At 41.4% G+C, this 25,365-nt stretch overlaps 1 protein-coding gene across 2 annotated transcripts in view; it reads right to left on the minus strand.

The window, feature by feature from the left end:
* Nucleotides 1-406: 406 nt before the first annotated feature.
* SEMA3F (semaphorin 3F) overlaps nt 407-25,365 on the minus strand; it is a 155,011-nt gene continuing 130,052 nt past the window's right edge. For both annotated transcript variants that reach the window (XM_088465633.1, XM_088465632.1), the window contains 7 exons: nt 25,095-25,317; nt 23,976-24,064; nt 23,377-23,418; nt 13,200-13,357; nt 13,046-13,113; nt 10,683-10,816; nt 407-1,526 (listed from right to left, as the gene is read on the minus strand). In XM_088465633.1, the coding sequence (XP_088321759.1) occupies nt 1,125-1,526; nt 10,683-10,816; nt 13,046-13,113; nt 13,200-13,357; nt 23,377-23,418; nt 23,976-24,064; nt 25,095-25,317 (1,116 nt within the window). In that variant the 3' untranslated portion in view covers nt 407-1,124. The remainder of the gene's footprint in view (nt 1,527-10,682; nt 10,817-13,045; nt 13,114-13,199; nt 13,358-23,376; nt 23,419-23,975; nt 24,065-25,094; nt 25,318-25,365) is intronic.

A 25,365-nucleotide genomic window follows, 5' to 3' on the forward strand; every position in this document is an offset into this window, starting at 1 on the left:
CTAATACACAGACATCAGGACACACTGACCTCTCATCTTCCTGGTTATACACATACAGAAACCATTGTATACAGAGATAAGGAATAACAATATATACTGTATGTACCTCTCACGGTTTCCCTATAATCATACATAAGGAACATGTACCTTAACCCTGCTAATATATAGGCATCGAGTGAAGATTACTTGTTAAATATAACAGAAACCCACATTTCATATCAATTAATAATATCCCAGTGTATAAAAAAAGGAAGACTTAGAAGGAAGCCGTGTAATATTACCCCAGGTCACTGTCCGCCCTCCTGTATGGGGGGGGACACACATTGCCCAGTAAGATAAAGTGCAGGGTCTCACCCAGCCATCGCTTACAGCTGCAGCACAGATGCACAACGCCAGAGATTGGACGTAGGCCACTGAAAATATTGTATTGTACATGAATAATTCCTCTGAAACAATGTACAACAATGGGAACTTTGCAAATATGATATTTGTCATGAAATGGAGATTTGTGGAGCCCTAGAAGCGGCTCAGTCCTCTCATGATTACAGTGGTTGTGTCTCCCTATTGCAGTGCTGTCATCTATTCCATCCAGTGCGCTGGGACTTCTCTGCAGGAACACTGCGCAGGAGATATATAGAGAGCTGGGGGAAATCTCACGTTCTTACCACACAAGCAAAATGTTTCTCGTTGGCTATTTGCTGGACTTTGGAGAACGGTTCTGCAAGCTGGGCAGTGGTTATAGGGCGACGGTCTGCAGGAGATGGAAAACCACGCTCTGCAGCGGAGGATAAAGGTGCAATGCGCAGCGGCGTGATGGTCTGCAGTCCGGCCACCAATGGAATCTGGACACAGTATAATGTCAGGGTTCGGAGTGTTCCCCATGCTGAATTGTCAATGATAATAATTACCCAGAGGGGATCTCTGCCCCCCAATAAATAAAGTCTGAGAGACCCTGAAAGGCAACTCCTCCATCTTTCTTTATATATATATATATTTATATATTTATAGTTTTTCTTATTAAAAAAAAGTTCAGGTAAAAATAAAATAAGGGTTAGTCTGAGGAAATGCAATGCGTGGGGGCAGGAGGGGGTGGAAGGAAGAACGTCCCAATGACGCGCCCGCTCTCATGTCTGCAGTTCCTCTGTGGGTGGGTGATTCCGCCGGTTCCTTGCGCGTTTTTGATCTTGCAGATCCTTGGCATCACTATGAGCAGAGCCCGTGGGGCGCCAGTACCCCTGGCAGTATTGGTTAATGAGTCCCATCTCAGGCTGCGAGAGAAGCTGCACTAAGTCCTCATAGGCCCCCGGAGGTCCGGCGTGATGAGATGCCAGGGCGACCGGTGTGTCCGGGTGCAGGAGAGCCGCTGTCACAGCCTCCGCACTCAGAACGTGGAGCCGCACACGCATCACCGTGTGCTTGAAGTTGTTCTCGGTGGCAGTGCAGTGGTAGACGCCAGTGTCGGACAGATGCAGGGACCGTATGAGGAGGCCTTGGTCAGTCTTTAGGAACCGGCCTTCTGAGCGGAGCTGGGGGAACACAATACGGTATAAAGAACTACACATCACATAGGTGCGTTTACAGATAAATCAGAATTTTAAAACATATCTGGGAAATAAATGATTGCCCCCCTGTTACTGAGTATTAGGGGCTCCGTGCATGGGGATTTATCACTAGTGGTTCCTACAATAATATATAGTGCATTCATCACTGCTTACTCCTCTGACGCCTAGATCCCGTCCTCAGTATATACAATGAGTGAGAACATTTCTGGTTCCAGCCTTTGTTTGTAGATATTACTAATCATCTGATAATGAGACTTCCCCTCTTCATAGCCGTCTGTAGCGTGACCCACAGCCGAACGTCACCAAACGTGGTAGGAAGAGGGAGACTAATTAGGACATGGGAAGTAGGTCGCTGTTACGAGGAATATGGCGCTCTACAATGTGAGAGCAGCGTGAAAATGGACAAATAGAAGAAGAGGAGGAGGAACCTGTAATGAGCCATTACCTTTATTGTGTTACACTAATGATCACACAGCAAGAAAATATTTCATCTCAACTTAAGCTGGGTACACACTGCCCCGATATATCTGCAGACGGCGGTCGTTCACGCACACTGACCAACCATCGTCTGCTCCTGGCCGCGGGTCCCGCCTCCCTCCCGCGGCCCCTGCTGCAGGTGGACAGGCGTCCGAAGGACATATAAAACTGTGCAGCACACCCGACGCAATAGGTCTATGATTGACGTCGTTCACAGACATATGGCGGGTACACACTGGCTGACGGGCACCAGATATATAGGTCGATGAACTGATCGGCCAGTATATCTGTCAGTGTGCACCCAGCTGTAACTCGGAACATTTACTTCTCACTTTGTACAGCGCCATACTCCACTTATCTGCAACGCTTTGCACTAAACTGTTTTCCCGCAGAATCCGGCTTCCTGCGTCCGTATTAGTCACCCGGCCGCATTAGGTGACATTCTGGCTGTGAGATGGAGCTACAGCAGAAGTATAATTATGGCGCCCTGTATAAACTCCTGAACACGTGACCGGCGGTGCACTACAATGACTGCATGATAAAGGTCGGACCTGCGCCAGCTGCACTATAATCTCATTTGTTGGGTGAATCTTTGCCATCTTTATCTGCCAGCTGCAGCTTCATTATGGCACTTTAGGGCGCTGCCAGTGATGGAGTAAGGGTCCTGGGTCGGCACAGACCGCTGCTATTATAACAAGGTCAGTTACTGACTGACTGTAATATTATAATTTATATGGTGCCACAAGGGGTCCACAGCGCCTTACATAGCACATAAGCAGAAAAAGCGCAGACATAAGAAAAGACTAATATTAGATATAACCTTTGCTGCACATACAGTTATAGTACCCAGTGCCGCAGCGTTGGCTGAGCACAAAGGCTTGGTGTCATTGTTGGCACTGTATATGGGCTTACTGTGTATAGGGGGGGGGGCAGACAGACAGGGGTGGCACAGAGGGGAGAGGAAGTGAGCGAGGAACATAGAGAGGTGGGTTATAAGTGACCAATATAATGGGGAGGAAATACAAGGCAATGTATGGGGCCACTATAATGGGGAGGAAATACACAGCAATGTATGGGGCCACTATAATGGGGAGTATGGGGGTCACTATAATGGGGATGAAATACAAGGCAATGTATGGGGTCACTACAATGGGGAGTATGGGGTCACTATAATGGGGAGGAAATACACGACAATGTATGGAGCCACTATAATGGGGAGTATGGGGGTCACTATAATGGGGATGAAATACAAGGCAATGTATGGGGTCACTACAATGGGGAGTATGGGGTCACTATAATGGGGAGGAAATACACGGCAATGTATGGGGTCACTATAATGGGGAGGAAATACACGGCAATGTATGGGGTCACTATAATGGGAAGTATGGGGTCACTAAAATGGGGAGGAAATACACGGCAATGTATGGGGTCACTATAATGGGGGGGAAATACACGCCAATGTATGGGGTCACTATAATGGGGAGAAAATACACGGCAATGTATGGGGTCACTATAATGGGGAGGAAATACACGGCAATGTATGGGGCCACTATAATGGGGAGTATGGGGTCACTATAATGGGGATGAAATACAAGGCAATGTATGGGACCAATATAATGGGGAGGAAATACACGACAATGTATGGGGTCACTATAATAGGGAGTATGGGGTCACTATAATGGGGAGGAAATACATGGCAATGTATGGGGTCACTATAATGGGGAGGAAATACAAGGCAATGTATGGGGTCACTATAATGAGGGGAAAAACACGGCAATGTATGGGGTCACTATAATGGGGAGGAAATACACGGCAATGTATGGGGTCACTATAATGGGGAGGATATAGACGGCAATGTATGGGGTCACTATAATGGGGAGGAAATACACGGCAATGTATGGGGCCACTATAATGGGGAGGAAATACAAGGCAATGTATGGGGTCACTATAATGGGGAGGAAATACACGGCAATGTATGGGGTCACTATAATGAGGGGAAAAACACGGCAATGTATGGGGTCACTATAATGGGGAGGAAATACACGGCAATGTATGGGGTCACTATAATGGGGAGGAAATACACGGCAATGTATGGGGTCACTATAATGAGGGGAAAAACACGGCAATGTATGGGTTCACTATAATGGGGAGGAAATACACGGCAATGTATGGGGTCACTACAATGGGGAGTATGGGGTCACTATAATGGGGAGGAAATACACGGCAATGTATGGGGTCACTATAATGGGGAGGAAATACACGGCAATGTATGGGGTCACTATAATGGGGAGGAAATACACGGCAATGTATGGGGCAACTATAATGGGGAGGAAATACACGTCAATGTATGGGGTCACTATAATGGGGAGGAAATACACGGCAATGTATGGGGTCACTATAATGGGGGGGAAATACACAGCAATGTATGGGGTCACTATAATGGGGAGGAAATACACGGCAATGTATGGGGTCACTATAATGGGGAGGAAATACACGGCAATGTATGGGGTCACTATAATGGGGAGGAAATACACGGCAATGTATGGGGTCACTATAATGGGGAGGATATAGACGGCAATGTATGGGGTCACTATAATGGGGAGGAAATACACGGCAATGTATGGGGCCACTATAATGGGGAGGAAATACAAGGCAATGTATGGGGCCACTATAATGGGGAGGAAATACACGGCAATGTATGGGGTCACTATAATGGGGAGGAAATACACGGCAATGTATGGGGTCACTATAATGGGGAGGAAATACACGGCAATGTATGGGGTCACTATAATGGGGAGGAAATACACGGCAATGTATGGGGTCACTATAATGGGGAGGAAATACACGGCAATGTATGGGGTCACTATAATGGGGAGGAAATACACGGCAATGTATGGGGTCACTATAATGGGGAGGAAATACACGGCAATGTATGGGGTCACTATAATGGGGAGGAAATACACGGCAATGTATGGGGTCACTATAATGGGGAGGAAATACACGGCAATGTATGGGGTCACTATAATGGGGAGGAAATACATGGCAATGTATGGGGTCACTATAATGGGGAGGAAATACACGGCAATGTATGGGGTCACTATAATGGGGAGGAAATACACGGCAATGTATGGGGTCACTATAATGGGGAGGAAATACACGGCAATGTATGGGGTCACTATAATGGGGAGGAAATACACGGCAATGTATGGGGTCACTATAATGGGGAGGAAATACACGGCAATGTATGGGGTCACTATAATGGGGGGGAAATACACGGCAATGTAAGGGGTCACTATAATGGGGAGGAAATACACGGCAATGTATGGGGTCACTATAATGGGGGGTATGGGATCACTATAATGGGGAGGATATACACGGCAATGTATGGGGTCACTATAATGGGGGGTATGGGATCACTATAATGGGGAGGATATACACGGCAATGTATGGGGTCACTATAATGGGGGGTATGGGATCACTATAATGGGGAGGATATAGACGGCAATGTATGGGGTCACTATAATGGGGAGGAAATACACGGCAATGTATGGGGTCACTATAATGGGGAGGATATAGACGGCAATGTATGGGGTCACTATAATGGGGGGGAAATACACAGCAATGTATGGGGTCACTATAATGGGGAGGAAATACACGGCAATGTATGGGGTCACTATAATGGGGAGGAAATACACGGCAATGTATGGGGTCACTATAATGGGGAGGATATAGACGGCAATGTATGGGGTCACTATAATGGGGAGGAAATACAGGGCAATGTATGGGGTCACTATAATGGGGGGGAAATACACAGCAATGTATGGGGTCACTATAATGGGGGGGAAATACACAGCAATGTATGGGGTCACTATAATGGGGAGGAAATACACGGCACTGTATGGGGTCACTATAATGGGGAGGAAATACACGGCAATGTATGGGGTCACTATAATGGGGAGGAAATACACGGCAATGTATGGGGTCACTATAATGGGGAGGATATAGACGGCAATGTATGGGGTCACTATAATGGGGAGGAAATACACGGCAATGTATGGGGCCACTATAATGGGGAGGAAATACAAGGCAATGTATGGGGTCACTATAATGGGGAGGAAATACACGGCAATGTATGGGGTCACTATAATGGGGAGGAAATACACGGCAATGTATGGGGTCACTATAATGGGGAGGATATAGACGGCAATGTATGGGGTCACTATAATGGGGAGGAAATACACGGCAATGTATGGGGTCACTATAATGGGGAGGAAATACACGGCAATGTATGGGGTCACTATAATGGGGAGGAAATACACGGCAATGTATGGGGTCACTATAATGGGGGGGAAATACACGGCAATGTAAGGGGTCACTATAATGGGGAGGAAATACACGGCAATGTATGGGGTCACTATAATGGGGGGTATGGGGTCACTATAATGGGGAGGATATACACGGCAATGTATGGGGTCACTATAATGGGGAGGAAATACACGGCAATGTATGGGGTCACTATAATGGGGAGGAAATACACGGCAATGTATGGGGTCACTATAATGGGGAGGAAATACACGGCAATGTATGGGGTCACTATAATGGGGAGGAAATACACGGCAATGTATGGGGTCACTATAATGGGGAGGATATACACGGCAATGTATGGGGTCACTATAATGGGGAGGAAATACACAGCAATGTATGGGGCCACTATAATGGGGAGTATGGGGGTCACTATAATGGGGATGAAATACAAGGCAATGTATGGGGTCACTATAATGGGGAGTATGGGGTCACTATAATGGGGAGGAAATACACGGCAATGTATGGGGGTCACTATAATGGGGATGAAATACAAGGCAATGTATGGGGTCACTACAATGGGGAGTATGGGGTCACTATAATGGGGAGGAAATACACGGCAATGTATGGAGCCACTATAATGGGGAGTATGGGGGTCACTATAATGGGGATGAAATACAAGGCAATGTATGGGGTCACTACAATGGGGAGTATGGGGTCACTATAATGGGGAGGAAATACACGGCAATGTATGGGGTCACTATAATGGGGAGGAAATACACGGCAATGTATGGGGTCACTATAATGGGGAGTATGGGGTCACTATAATGGGGAGGAAATACACGGCAATGTATGGGGTCACTATAATGGGGGGGAAATACACGGCAATGTATGGGGTCACTATAATGGGGAGGAAATACACGGCAATGTATGGGGCCACTATAATGGGGAGTATGGGGTCACTATAATGGGGATGAAATACAAGGCAATGTATGGGACCAATATAATGGGGAGGAAATACACGACAATGTATGGGGTCACTATAATGGGGAGTATGGGGTCACTATAATGGGGAGGAAATACACGGCAATGTATGGGGTCACTATAATGGGGAGGAAATACAAGGCAATGTATGGGGTCACTATAATGAGGGGACAAACACGGCAATGTATGGGGTCACTATAAAGGGGAGGAAATACACGGCAATGTATGGGGTCACTATAATGGGGAGGAAATACACGGCAATGTATGGGGCCACTATAATGGGGAGGAAATACACGTCAATGTATGGGGTCACTATAATGGGGAGGAAATACACGGCAATGTATGGGGTCACTATAATGGGGGGGAAATACACAGCAATGTATGGGGTCACTATAATGGGGAGGAAATACACGGCAATGTATGGGGTCACTATAATGGGGAGGAAATACACGGCAATGTATGGGGTCACTATAATGGGGAGGATATAGACGGCAATGTATGGGGTCACTATAATGGGGAGGAAATACACGGCAATGTATGGGGCCACTATAATGGGGAGGAAATACAAGGCAATGTATGGGGTCACTATAATGGGGAGGAAATACACGGCAATGTATGGGGTCACTATAATGGGGAGGAAATACACGGCAATGTATGGGGTCACTATAATGGGGAGGAAATACACGGCAATGTATGGGGTCACTATAATGGGGAGGAAATACACGGCAATGTATGGGGTCACTATAATGGGGAGGAAATACACGGCAATGTATGGGGTCACTATAATGGGGAGGAAATACACGGCAATGTATGGGGTCACTATAATGGGGAGGAAATACACGGCAATGTATGGGGTCACTATAATGGGGAGGAAATACACGGCAATGTATGGGGTCACTATAATGGGGAGGAAATACACGGCAATGTATGGGGTCACTATAATGGGGAGGAAATACACGGCAATGTATGGGGTCACTATAATGGGGAGGAAATACACGGCAATGTATGGGGTCACTATAATGGGGAGGAAATACACGGCAATGTATGGGGTGACTATAATGGAGAGGAAATACACGGCAATGTATGGGGTCACTATAATGGGGAGGAAATACACGTCAATGTATGGGGTCACTATAATGGGGAGGAAATACACGGCAATGTATGGGGTCACTATAATGGGGAGGAAATACACGGCAATGTATGGGGTCACTATAATGGGGGGGAAATACACGGCAATGTAAGGGGTCACTATAATGGGGAGGAAATATACGGCAATGTATGGGGTCACTATAATGGGGGGTATGGGGTCACTATAATGGGGAGGATATACACGGCAATGTATGGGGTCACTATAATGGGGAGGAAATACATGGCAATGTATGGGGTCACTATAATGGGGAGGAAATACACGGCAATGTATGGGGTCACTATAATGGGGGGGAAATACACGGCAATGTAAGGGGTCACTATAATGGGGAGGAAATACACGGCAATGTATGGGGTCACTATAATGGGGGGTATGGGATCACTATAATGGGGAGGATATACACGGCAATGTATGGGGTCACTATAATGGGGAGGAAATACACGGCAATGTATGGGGCCACTATAATGGGGAGGAAATTCACGTCAATGTATGGGGTCACTATAATGGGGAGGAAATACACGGCAATGTATGGGGTCACTATAATGGGGGGGAAATACACAGCAATGTATGGGGTCACTATAATGGGGGGGAAATACACAGCAATGTATGGGGTGACTATAATGGGGAGGAAATACACGGCAATGTATGGGGTCACTATAATGGGGAGGAAATACACGGCAATGTATGGGGTCACTATAATGGGGAGGAAATACACGGCAATGTATGGGGTCACTATAATGGGGAGGAAATACACGGCAATGTATGGGGTCACTATAATGGGGAGGATATAGACGGCAATGTATGGGGTCACTATAATGGGGAGGAAATACACGGCAATGTATGGGGCCACTATAATGGGGAGGAAATACAAGGCAATGTATGGGGTCACTATAATGGGGAGGAAATACACGGCAATGTATGGGGTCACTATAATGGGGAGGAAATACACGGCAATGTATGGGGTCACTATAATGGGGAGGAAATACACGGCAATGTATGGGGTCACTATAATGGGGAAGAAATACACGTCAATGTATGGGGTCACTATAATGGGGAGGAAATACACGTCAATGTATGGGGTCACTATAATGGGGAGGAAATACACGTCAATGTATGGGGTCACTATAATGGGGAGGAAATACACGTCAATGTATGGGGTCACTATAATGGGGAGGAAATACACGGCAATGTATGGGGTCACTATAATGGGGGGGAAATACACGGCAATGTAAGGGGTCACTATAATGGGGAGGAAATACACGGCAATGTATGGTGTCACTATAATGGGGAGGAAATACACGGCAATGTATGGGGTCACTATAATGGGGAGGATATAGACGGCAATGTATGGGGTCACTATAATGGGGAGGATATAGACGGCAATGTATGGGGTCACTATAATGGGGAGGATATAGACGGCAATGTATGGGGTCACTATAATGGGGAGGATATAGACGGCAATGTATGGGGTCACTATAATGGGGAGGAAATACACGGCAATGTATGGGGTCACTATAATGGGGAGGAAATACACGGCAATGTATGGGATCACTATAATGGGGAGGATATACACGGCAATGTATGGGGTCACTATAATGGGGAGGATATAGACGGCAATGTATGGGGTCACTATAATGGGGAGGAAATACACGGCAATGTATGGGGTCACTATAATGGGGAGGAAATACACGGCAATGTATGGGGTCACTATAATGGGGAGGATATAGACGGCAATGTATGGGGTCACTATAATGGGGAGGATATAGACGGCAATGTATGGGGTCACTATAATGGGGAGGATATAGACGGCAATGTATGGGGTCACTATAATGGGGAGGAAATACACGGCAATGTATGGGGTCACTATAATGGGGAGGAAATACACGGCAATGTATGGGGTCACTATAATGGGGAGGAAATACACGGCAATGTATGGGGTCACTATAATGGGGAGGAAATACACGGCAATGTATGGGGTCACTATAATCGGGAGGATATAGACGGCAATGTATGGGGTCACTATAATGGGGAGGATATAGACGGCAATGTGTATTTTTATTAGGAACCACATGTATACTGTAACCTACTGAATTTGTAGTTTATATAATATAATATCAATGCTACAAGTAAACCCAACTATTAAATAATAATGATCCATGTGTATAACAGGTATGAGGCACTAGATGCACCCCCAGGGTAACCCCTCTCACCTCCTTTTTGCGGTCAGAGTTCTCTTTATGTAGGATCCATTTGATGGAGGCTTGTGGGGAGCGGGCCTGACATTCCAGGAAGGCCGAGCTTCCCTCCACCCCATACTGCGCTGCGTCCATACCATTCTTATTGGCTGTAATAGAGGTAATCAGTGTGAGCGCTGCAATGTAATCCTCTGACGTACAGGGATGAATGCAGGCGCAGAGCTCTTGGGGTTGTGCGAATAGCGTCGTACTGTGCGGTATGTCTCCGTGCTATAATACCTATACCGACTCTATGCTAGAATACCTATACCTACCCCGTGCTATAATACCTATACCTACTCCATGCTATAATACCTATACCTACTCCATGCTATAATACCTATACCGACTCCATGCTATAATACCTATACCGACTCCATGCTATAATACCTATACCGACTCCATGCTATAATACCTATACCGACTCCATGCTATAATACCTATACCTACTCCGTGCTATAATACCTATACCTACTCCGTGCTATAATACCTATACCTACTCCGTGCTATAATACCTATACCTACTCCGTGCTATAATACCTATACCTACTCCGTGCTATAATACCTATACCTACTCCGTGCTATAATACCTATACCGACTCCATGCTATAATACCTATACCGACTCCATGCTATAATACCTATACCGACTCCATGCTATAATACCTATACCTACTCCGTACTATAATACCTATACCTACTCCGTGCTATAATACCTATACCTACTCCGTGCTATAATACCTATACCTACTCCGTGCTATACCTATACCGACTCTGTGCTATAATACCTATACCTACCCCGTGCTATAATACCTATACCTACTCCGTGCTATAATACCTATACCTACTCCGTGCTATAATACCTAAACCTACTCAGTGCTACAATACCTATATCTACTCCATGCTACAATACCTATACCTACTCCATGCTATAATACCTATACCTACTCCATGCTATAATACCTATACCGACTCCATGCTATAATACCTATACCTACTCCATGCTATAATACCTATACCTACTCCATGCTATAATACCTATACCGACTCCATGCTATAATACCTATACCTACTCCATGCTATAATACCTATACCTACTCCATGCTATAATACCTATACCTACTCCATGCTACTATACCTATACCGTCTCCATGCTATAATACCTATACCATGCTATAATACCTATACCGACTCCGTGCTATAATACCTATACCTACTCCGTGCTGTAATACCTATACCTACTCCATGCTATAATACCTACTCCATGCTATAATACCTATTCCATGCTATAATACAGAATATGCCCAGTCTGCTAGATGCGGCCGGAGTCGGGCCTGCGTGCTACTCAGAATATGCGCAGTCCGCTAGATGCGGACAGAGTCGGGCCTGCGTGCTACTCAGAATATGCGCAGTCTGCTAGATGTGGCCGGGGTCGGGCCTGCGTGTTACTCAGAATATGCGCAGTCTGCTAGATGCGGCCGGGGTCGGGCCTGCGTGCTACTCAGAATATGCGCAGTCTGCTAGATGCGGCTGTAGTCGTGCCTGCGTGCTACTCAGAATATGCGCAGTCTGCTAGATGCGGCCAGAGTCGTGCCTGCGTGCTACTCAGAATATGCGCAGTCTGCTAGATGTGGCCGGGGTCAGGCCTGCGTGCTACTCAGAATATGCGCAGTCTGCTAGAAGCGGCCGGGGTCGGGCCTGCGTGCTACTCAGAATATGCGCAGTCTGCTAGATGCGGCCGGAGTCGGGCCTGCGTGCTACTCAGAATATGCGCAGTCTGCTAGATGCGGCCGGGGTCGGACCGACGTGCTACTCAGAATATGCGCAGTCTGCTAGATGCGGCTGGGGTCGGGCCTGCGTGCTACTCAGAATATGCGCAGTCTGCTAGATGCAGCCAGAGTCGGGCCTGCGTGCTACTCAGAATATGCGCAGTCTGCTAGATGCGGCCAGAGTCGGGCCTGCATGCTACTCAGAATATGCGCAGTCTGCTAGAAGCGGCCGGGGTCGGGCCTGCGTGCTACTCAGAATATGCGCAGTCTGCTAGATGCGGCCAGAGTCGGGCCTGCGTGCTACTCAGAATATGCGCAGTCTGCTAGATGCGGCCAGAGTCGTGCCTGCGTGCTACTCAGAATATGCGCAGTCTGCTAGATGCCCAAAGTGTCCAATCCGGGACCTGACCAATGCAGAGTTTATGTGTCGCACAGCTTACAGGTATGAAGCGGAGCGTGTACAGACGTGTGATAGGCTCTGTACAGCGCTGTATAAATGGTGGTCACTAATAAGCGATATGTACAGCTCCTGGTCATACAGTAAGTGTCACGGTTACCAGTCTTATCTTACCATTGGAATTGTACCCTCTGCACTGCCGGATGGGATTCCCGTGTCTGACGTCCTGACGCCGGCTACGTCTGGCAGCGACAGGAGAGGGAGATATAGTTATACATAGCGTTCTAGAAGATATCGACTCTCTATCAGGCTTTGCAGCTTTGCTTACCGCTTGGAGGAGGCAGAATAGCGCGAGCAGGTCTTTCCATCCCACGCACAGTAGGGGTCTCTGGCGAGACAGCAGTCGGCACAGGCTTCCCCATACACGTCACAGCGATGGAGGGCGATATGGGTCACCCCTGACGTAGATGACACATACAGCTGTTGCTGTAAGATGACAGTAATGAGCATTGTTCCAGCATATTATACAGGTTCTAACCCACTAACCTGAGCCAGCACAATGTGACCTGACCTCTAGGATATAGAGACCCTGCATCGCATGTCACCGTGCTGACTAACCTGAGCCAGCACAATGTGACCTGACCTCTAGGATATAGAGACCCTGCATCGCAGTCACCAAGGCAGACTAACCTGAGCCAGCACAATGTGACCTGACCTCTAGGATATAGAGACCCTGCATCGCAGTCACCGGGCAGACTAACCTGAGCCAGCACAATGTGACCTGACCTCTAGGATATAGAGACCCTGCATCGCATGTCACCGGGCTGACTAACCTGAGCCAGCACAATGTGACCTGACCTCTAGGATATAGAGACCCTGCATCGCAGTCACCAGGCTGACTAACCTGAGCCAGCACAATGTGACCTGACCTCTAGGATATAGAGACCCTGCATCGCAGTCACCGGGCAGACTAACCTGAGCCAGCACAATGTGACCTGACCTCTAGGATATAGAGACCCTGCATCGCATGTCACCGGGCTGACTAACCTGAGCCAGCACAATGTGACCTGACCTCTAGGATATAGAGACCCTGCATCGCAGTCACCGGGCTGACTAACCTGAGCCAGCACAATGTGACCTGACCTCTAGGATATAGAGACCCTGCATCGCATGTCACCGGGCTGACTAACCTGAGCCAGCACAATGTGACCTGACCTCTAGGATATAGAGACCCTGCATCGCATGTCACCGGGCTGACTAACCTGAGCCAGCACAATGTGACCTGACCTCTAGGATATAGAGACCCTGCATCGCAGTCACCGGGCTGACTAACCTGAGCCAGCACAATGTGACCTGACCTCTAGGATATAGAGACCCTGCATCGCAGTCACCGGGCTGACTAAGCTGAGCCAGCACAATGTGACCTGACCTCTAGGATATAGAGACCCTGCATCGCATGTCACCGGGTTGACTAACCTGAGCCAGCACAATGTGACCTGACCTCTAGGATATAGAGACCCTGCATCGCAGTCACCGGGCTGACTAACCTGAGCCAGCACAATGTGACCTGACCTCTAGGATATAGAGACCCTGCATCGCAGTCACCGGGCTGACTAACCTGAGCCAGCACAATGTGACCTGACCTCTAGGATATAGAGACCCTGCATCGCATGTCACCGGGCTATAGGATAATAGTATTGTCCGTTTCCGCACCATAGGGGTCAATCCAATTAGGTGCAAAGGGTGCGATGTGCCATTGCAACGGCGTTTAAACACCGGCAACGGCACTGCATCTCGCACCCTTCACTACCCGACCCGAGCCTAGATTTGCATAATTTTGCTAAGAGTCCTATGGGGCTGTGAGCAATATTAGGCGAATCCGGGCTGCCGTGATGACTCGCACACGTGAGATCATCGCATCTAATAGGAATGACCCCTTAGTGCCTTACGTGTGACTTACGCTCCAAACATCTCTATTTCCTACTAAAATAGGAAGCAGCCGCCAGGACTCGGACCTGTAACCTTATGTTACTTGTGCAGCTACACTGAGGCCAGAAACACTGAATATTTGGTTACATATTCCCAGAACAGTCAATGTGTGAAGACCCTTATATACACCTTCTCCTTGTGTGATGGATAACGGGGCACAGAGCCAGGAGGGGAGCGCCATTGTCTATGCGGAATAACACACCAGTGCGCTTATGGGGGCGCCTTTATCTCTGTGGGGGGAATTCAACTGTTTTCGCCACCCGCAGAAGTATTGCGCGCCCGACGGTAACTATTCAAATATTCCTGCCAACAGGTGCGATAACATGAAAGACTTTGGCAAAAAGTCCAGGTTTTTAGGCGGCCAAAATGCTGTATGCAGCTTAACTCGGTCTATATGGGTGCACAAAAACAATTGAATTTCCTCCTATGGGTCAGAACAGACACAAATCTGCTTTATTTATACACATCAGCGATGACTTTATTTGTGTACAAGTGTATTACAAGCAACCCTAATGGTGTTCTAAACACCTATGTATCATACAGAGAGCAATACACTATATAATATACTATCACACAGAGACCAATACACTATATAATATACTATCATACAGAGATCAATACACTATATAATATACTATCATACAGAGATCAATACACTATATAATATACTATCATACAGAGATCAATACACTATATAATATACTATCATACAGAGATCAATACACTATATAATATACTATCATACAGAGATCAGTACACTATATAATATACTATCATACAGAGACCAATACACTATATAATATACTATCATACAGAGACCAGTACACTATATAATATACTATCATACAGAGATCAGTACACTATATAATATACTATCATACAGAGATCAGTACACTATATAATATACTATCATACAGAGATCAGTACACTATATAATATACTATCACACAGAGACCAATACACTATATAATATACTATCATACAGAGACCAGTACACTATATAATATACTATCATACAGAGACCAGGACACTATATAATATACTATCATACAGAGACCAGGACACTATATAATATACTATCATACAGAGACCAATACACTATATAATATACTATCATACAGAGATCAATACACTATATAATATACTATCATACAGAGATCAGTACACTATATAATATACTATCATACAGAGACCAATACACTATATAATATACTATCATACAGAGATCAATACACTATATAATATACTATCATACAGAGATCAGTACACTATATAATATACTATCATACAGAGACCAATACACTATATAATATACTATCATACAGAGATCAGTACAATATATAACATACTATCATACAGAGACCAATACACTATATAATATACTATCATACAGAGACCAGGACACTATATAATATACTATCATACAGAGATCAGTACACTATATAATATATTATCATACAGAGATCAGTACACTATATAATATACTATCATACAGAGATCAGTACACTATATAATATATTATCATACAGAGATCAATACACTATATAATATACTATCATACAGAGATCAGTACACTATATAATATACTATCATACAGAGATCAGTACACTATATAACATACTATCATACAGAGATCAGGACACTATATAATATACTATCATACAGGGATCAGTACACTATATAACATACTATCATACAGAGACCAATACACTATATAATATACTATCATACAGAGACCAATACACTATATAATATACTATCATACAGAGACCGGGACACTATATAATATACTACCATACAGAGACCAAGACACTATATAATATACTATCATACAGAGACCAGGACACTATATAATATACTATCATACAGAGACCAATACACTATATAATATACTATCATACAGAGATCAGGACACTATATAACATACTATCATACAGAGACCAATACACTATATAACATACTATCATACAGAGACCAATACACTATATAACATACTATCATACAGAGACCAGGACACTATATAATATACTATCAAACAGAGACCAATACACTATATAACATACTATCATACAGAGATCAGTACACTATATAACATACTATCATACAGAGACCAATACACTATATAACATACTATCATACAGAGACCAGGACACTATATAACATACTATCATACAGAGACCAATACACTATATAATATACTATCATACAGAGACCAGGACACTATATAATATACCATCATACAGAGACCAGTACACTATATAATATACTATCATACAGAGACCAGGACACTATATAACATACTATCATACAGAGATCAGTACACTATATAATATACTATCATACAGAGACCAGTACACTATATAATATACTATCATACAGAGATCAGTACACTATATAACATACTATCATACAGAGACCAATACACTATATAACATACTATCATACAGAGACCAGGACACTATATAACATACTATCATACAGAGACCAATACACTATATAATATACTATCATACAGAGACCAGGACACTATATAATATACCATCATACAGAGACCAGTACACTATATAATATACTATCATACAGAGACCAGGACACTATATAATATACTATCATACAGAGACCAGGACACTATATAATATACTATCATACAGAGACCAGTACACTATATAATATACTATCATACAGAGACCAGTACACTATATAATATACTATCATACAGGGATCAGTACACTATATAATATACTATCATACAGAGATCAGTACACTATATAATATACTATCATACAGAGATCAGTACACTATATAATATACTATCATACAGAGATCAATACACTATATAATATACTATCATACAGAGACCAGGACACTATATAATATACTATCATACAGAGACCAATACACTATATAATATACTATCATACAGAGATCAATACACTATATAATATACTATCATACAGAGATCAGTACACTATATAATATACTATCATACAGAGATCAGTACACTATATAATATACTATCATACAGAGATCAGTACACTATATAATATACTATCATACAGAGATCAGTACACTATATAATATACTATCATACAGGGATCAGGAAACTATATAATATACTATCATACAGAGACCAGTACACTATATAATATACTATCATACAGAGATCAGTACACTATATAACATACTATCACACAGAGATCAGTACACTATATAACATACTATCATACAGAGATCAGTACACTATATAATATACTATCATACAGAGACCAATACACTATATAATATACTATCATACAGAGATCAGTACACTATATAATATACTATCATACAGAGATCAGTACACTATATAATATACTATCATACAGAGATCAGTACACTATATAATATACTATCATACAGAGATCAGTACAATATATAATATACTATCATACAGAGATCAATACACTATATAATATACTATCATACAGGGATCAGTACACTATATAATATACTATCATACAGGGATCAGTACACTATATAACATACTATCATACAGGGATCAGTACACTATATAATATACTATCATACAGAGATCAGTACAATATATAATATACTATCATACAGAGACCAGTACACTATATAATATACTATCATACAAAGACCAGCACACTATATAATATACTATCATACAGAGATCAGTACACTATATAATATACTATCATACAGAGACCAGTACACTATATAATATACTATCATACAGAGATCAGTACAATATATAATATACTATCATACAGAGACCAGTACACTATATAATATACTATCATACAGAGACCAGCACACTATATAATATACTATCATACAGGGATCAGTACACTATATAATATACTATCATACAGAGACCAGTACACTATATAATATACTATCATACAGAGATCAGTACACTATATAATATACTATCATACAGAGACCAGGACACTATATAATATACTATCATACAGAGACCAGCACACTATATAATATACTATCATACAGAGACCAAAAGACTATATAATATACTATCATACAGAGATCAGTACACTATATAATATACTATCATACAGAGACCAGTACACTATATAATATACTATCATACAGAGATCAGTACACTATATAATATACTATCATACAGAGATCAGTACATTATATAATATATTATCATACAGAGATCAGTACACTATATAATATACTATCATACAGAGATCAGTACACTATATAATATACTATCATACAGAGACCAGTACACTATATAATATACTATCATACAGAGACCAGGACACTATATAATATACTATCATACAGAGATCAGTACACTATATAATATACTATCATACAGAGATCAGTACACTATATAATATACTATCATACAGAGACCAATACACTATATAATATACTATCATACAGAGACCAATACACTATATAATATACTATCATACAGAGACCAGGACACTATATAATATACTATCATACAGAGACCAGTACACTATATAATATACTATCATACAGAGATCAGGACACTATATAACATACTATCATACAGAGACCAATACACTATATAATATACTATCATACAGAGACCAGGACACTATATAATATACTATCATACAGAGACCAGGACACTATATAATATACTATCATACAGAGATCAGTACACTATATAATATACTATCATACAGAGACCAGGACACTATATAACATACTATCATACAGAGACCAATACACTATATAATATACTATCATACAGAGACCAGCACACTATATAATATACTATCATACAGAGACCAAAAGACTATATAATATACTATCATACAGAGATCAGTACACTATATAATATACTATCATACAGAGATCAGTACACTATATAATATACTATCATACAGAGATCAGTACACTATATAATATACTATCATACAGAGACCAGGACACTATATAATATACTATCATACAGAGATCAGGACACTATATAACATACTATCATACAGAGACCAGGACACTATATAATATACTATCATACAGAGACCAGGACACTATATAATATACTATCATACAGAGACCAGTACACTATATAATATACTATCATACAGAGATCAGTACACTATATAATATACTATCATACAGAGATCAGTACACTATATAATATACTATCATACAGAGACCAGGACACTATATAATATACTATCATACAGAGACCAGGACACTATATAATATACTATCATACAGAGATCAGGACACTATATAATATACTATCATACAGAGACCAGGACACTATATAATATACCATCATACAGAGATCAGTACACTATATAATATACTATCATACAGAGACCAGTACACTATATAATATACTATCATACAGAGATCAGTACATTATATAATATATTATCATACAGAGATCAGTACACTATATAATATACTATCATACAGAGATCAGTACACTATATAATATACTATCATACAGAGACCAGGACACTATATAATATACTATCATACAGAGACCAGGACACTATATAATATACTATCATACAGAGACCAGGACACTATATAATATACTATCATACAGAGATCAGTACACTATATAATATATTATCATACAGAGATCAGTACACTATATAATATACTATCATACAGAGATCAGTACACTATATAATATACTATCATACAGAGATCAGTACACTATATAATATACTATCATACAGAGACCAGTACACTATATAATATACTATCATACAGAGACCAGGACACTATATAATATACTATCATACAGAGACCAGGACACTATATAATATACTATCATACAGAGACCAGGACACTATATAATATACTATCATACAGAGACCAGGACACTATATAATATACTATCATACAGAGACCAGGACACTATATAACATACTATCATACAGAGATCAGGACACTATATAATATACTATCATACAGAGACCAGTACACTATATAATATACCATCATACAGAGACCAATACACTATATAATATACTATCATACAGAGACCAGGACACTATATAACATACTATCATACAGAGATCAGTACACTATATAATATACTATCATACAGAGACCAGTACACTATATAACATACTATCATACAGAGATCAGTACACTATATAACATACTATCATACAGAGATCAGTACACTATATAATATACTATCATACAGAGATCAGTACACTATATAATATACTATCATACAGAGATCAGTACACTATATAATATACTATCATACAGAGACCAATACACTATATAATATACTATCATACAGAGACCAGGACACTATATAATATACTATCATACAGAGACCAGGACACTATATAATATACTATCATACAGAGATCAGTACACTATATAATATACTATCATACAGAGATCAGGACACTATATAACATACTATCATACAGAGACCAATACACTATATAATATACTATCATACAGAGACCAGGACACTATATAATATACTATCATACAGAGACCAATACACTATATAATATACTATCATACAGAGATCAGGACACTATATAATATACTATCATACAGAGATCAGTACACTATATAATATACTATCATACAGAGACCAGTACACTATATAATATACTATCATACAGAGACCAGGACACTATATAATATACTATCATACAGAGACCAGGACACTATATAATATACTATCATACAGAGACCAGGACACTATATAATATACTATCATACAGAGATCAGTACACTATATAATATACTATCATACAGAGACCAGGACACTATATAATATACTATCATACAGAGACCAATACACTATATAATATACTATCATACAGAGACCAATACACTATATAATATACTATCACACAGAGACCAGGACACTATATAATATACTATCACACAGAGATCAGTACACTATATAACATACTATCACACAGAGATCAGTACACTATATAATATACTATCATACAGAGACCAGTACACTATATAATATACTATCATACAGAGATCAGTACACTATATAATATACTATCATACAGGGATCAGTACACTATATAATATACTATCATACAGAGACCAATACACTATATAATATACTATCATACAGAGATCAATACACTATATAATATACTATCATACAGAGATCAGTACACTATATAATATACTATCATACAGAGATCAGTACAACTATATAACATACTATCATACAGAGATCAGGACACTATATAATATACTATCATACAGAGACCAGGACACTATATAATATACTATCATACAGAGATCAGTACACTATATAATATATTATCATACAGAGACCAGTACACTATATAATATACTATCATACAGAGATCAGTACACTATATAATATATTATCATACAGAGATCAGTACACTATATAATATACTATCATACAGGGATCAGTACACTATATAATATACTATCATACAGGGATCAGTACACTATATAACATACTATCATACAGAGATCAGGACACTATATAATATACTATCATACAGAGACCAGTACACTATATAATATACTATCATACAGAGACCAGTACACTACATAATATACTATCATACAGAGACCAGTACACTATATAATATACTATCATACAGAGACCAGTACACTATATAATATACTATCATACAGAGATCAGTACATTATATAATATATTATCATACAGAGATCAGTACACTATATAATATACTATCATACAGAGACCAGGACACTATATAATATACTATCATACAGAGACCAGGACACTATATAATATACTATCATACAGAGACCAGGACACTATATAATATACTATCATACAGAGATCAGTACACTATATAATATATTATCATACAGGGATCAGTACACTATATAATATACTATCATACAGAGACCAATACACTATATAATATACTATCATACAGAGATCAGTACACTATATAATATACTATCATACAGAGATCAGGACACTATATAATATACTATCATACAGAGACCAGGACACTATATAATATACTATCATACAGAGATCAGTACACTATATAATATATTATCATACAGAGACCAGTACACTATATAATATACTATCATACAGAGACCAGTACACTATATAATATACTATCATACAGAGACCAGGACACTATATAATATACTATCATACAGAGACCAGGACACTATATAATATACTATCATACAGAGATCAGTAACCATAGGCGTGTTATTATATATCATACAGAGATCAGTAACCATAGACGTGCTATTATATATCATACAGAGAGCAGTAATCATAGACGTGTTATTATATATCATACAGAGATCAGTAATCATAGACGTGTTATTATATATCATACAGAGATCAGTAATCATAGACGTGTTATTATATATCATACAGAGATCAGTAATCATAGACGTGTTATTATATATCATACAGAGATCAGTAATCATAGACGTGTTATTATACTCATACAGAAGAGTCCCCCTGTATAACTTTATGCTGGAGAATGAAATAATCTACTTACTCGTTTTGATGAAATTTTCATGGATTTTATGGGCGCTGGCACCTAAGAGACAATGCTGGTTAGTAACCGAAGCTGCGGGCAGCGAGATTTGGTGGTTACATGGTATAAATGACATTAATAAACTATCAGTATATGAAAAACTTGGTTTAAACACAACTGGTCAGAAAATAAACAGGACTGATCAGGTACCAGTGACCCACCCAGCGACGTGTATCTGAATAACACTTTCTATGTGTAGCGCCATGTTTTAGGGTCTCACCATGTCAGGGCGCGGGTGACAATTACCAGTCCACTCCCTCAGACTAACCCACTGGGGACCGGCCATGTAAATACTTCTTCAATATTTGGGCCTATTTGAATGTACTGAAAAAATATATATACAAAGCACAATATTCTCACTACACATTATTCTATAGTGCAGCAAAAAGCTACATGTACTGTACATCAGGTCAGTGAAAAGCAAAAAATAGAAGCAACCACTGTCTGAAGAGACGCCGTGTCCTGGCCCTTAGCGTCAGCGGGGAAAGTGCGACAGCCCGTGGTCAGAGGGCCAGGAGACCTTCCCCATGTTTGGCAGGGTGCTCAGAAAGTCTTCTTACCTTAAACACCTCTACTTCTTCCAGGAGCAGCTCCTCGGTCTCCAGGTCGTCTTTCGGCAACACAATCACCTTCTGCACTGTGCCTTGGTCTGAGGGAATGCGGGAGTGTTAGAGGACGGGTTTGTCACTTCTGCCGCCAGAAATTATTATGGTTTTAGAATTTACTTTAATTCTCTGTTCTGCCCTGTTCTTCAGAATATGCGCTCTATGTACATAGTGATAGAGATCTCTTCAGGGATCATTCTCTGATGTCCTTCAGGGAAGGGCAACAAAACATCCCAGCTCGTCACCTCATACCAAGGGCTCCTCACCTCATACCAAGGGCTCCTCACCTGATACCAAGGGCTCCTCATCTCATACCAAGGGCTCCTCATCTCATACCAAGGGCTGCTCATCTCATACCAAGGGCTCGTCACCTCATACCAAGGGCTCCTCACCTCATACCAAGGGCTCGTCACCTCATACCAAGGGCTCGTCACCTCATAACAAGGGCTCGTCACCTCATACCAAGGGCCCCTCACCTCATACCAAGGGCCCCTCACCTCATACCAAGGGCTCCTCACCTCATACCAAGGGCTCCTCATCTCATACCAAGGGCTCCTCACCTCATACCAAGGTTTTGTCTTTTTTTAAAGTTTAACACGGAAATAATTAGTTAATATGGATCAGAGGAACTAGTTTTTGCAGATGTTTTTTTGTGTTTTTTTTTTTTTTTTTTTTTTTTTAAGTTTGTTTATTTTTGAGAAGACCAAAGATTTCTTGCTCCAACCCATGCAGTCTATTCTGCTGTTGTTCTACCTTAAACATATTCTACTTATTGACAAAGCAAAGTGTTTGTCCTCCTAATTTTATCCCCCTCTCCCAATAACACAAGTGGCGGGGAACCAGTTCTGGGGAATATTAGGTGGACATATGGTGTGAAGACCACTTTACAGGGAACGAACAAGTCACTTAGGATGGAACAAATCAGCAATCATATAGAAGGAGCTGGTAATCAGGAGAAGGTGCCGTCTGTAATTCCCTGACTTAGCGGAGGCTGATGACCCCTCATACACATTTAATGACCCTCTTCCTGAGGTAAACAAACACTAAGAAGATATGGAATTGTAGGCGCGTTACCTGTGCCTAAGAAGAGCACCTCATAGCGTCCATCCGATGCGTCCACCTGGTCGACAGCAATGGTGGTAAATTTGTAGTTGACGTTGGTGCGGACAAGCAATGGCTGGCGATGGACGGGGTACACCGTGTTGTACATGATTGGGTGGGTCCGCATGAAGTTTATTACTTCGTCTGGGTAATCTTTGGTGGATTTCATTGAGGGAGTGAAGGTACCGCCTGGACACTGTGCGGAAAGTATTACAGAACAAGTTAAAAAAAAAAAACACACACT

This window comes from Taudactylus pleione, unplaced genomic scaffold, assembly GCF_031769625.1.
Source record: "Taudactylus pleione unplaced genomic scaffold, aTauple2 ptg002059l, whole genome shotgun sequence".
Lineage (NCBI taxonomy): Eukaryota > Metazoa > Chordata > Amphibia > Anura > Myobatrachidae > Taudactylus > Taudactylus pleione.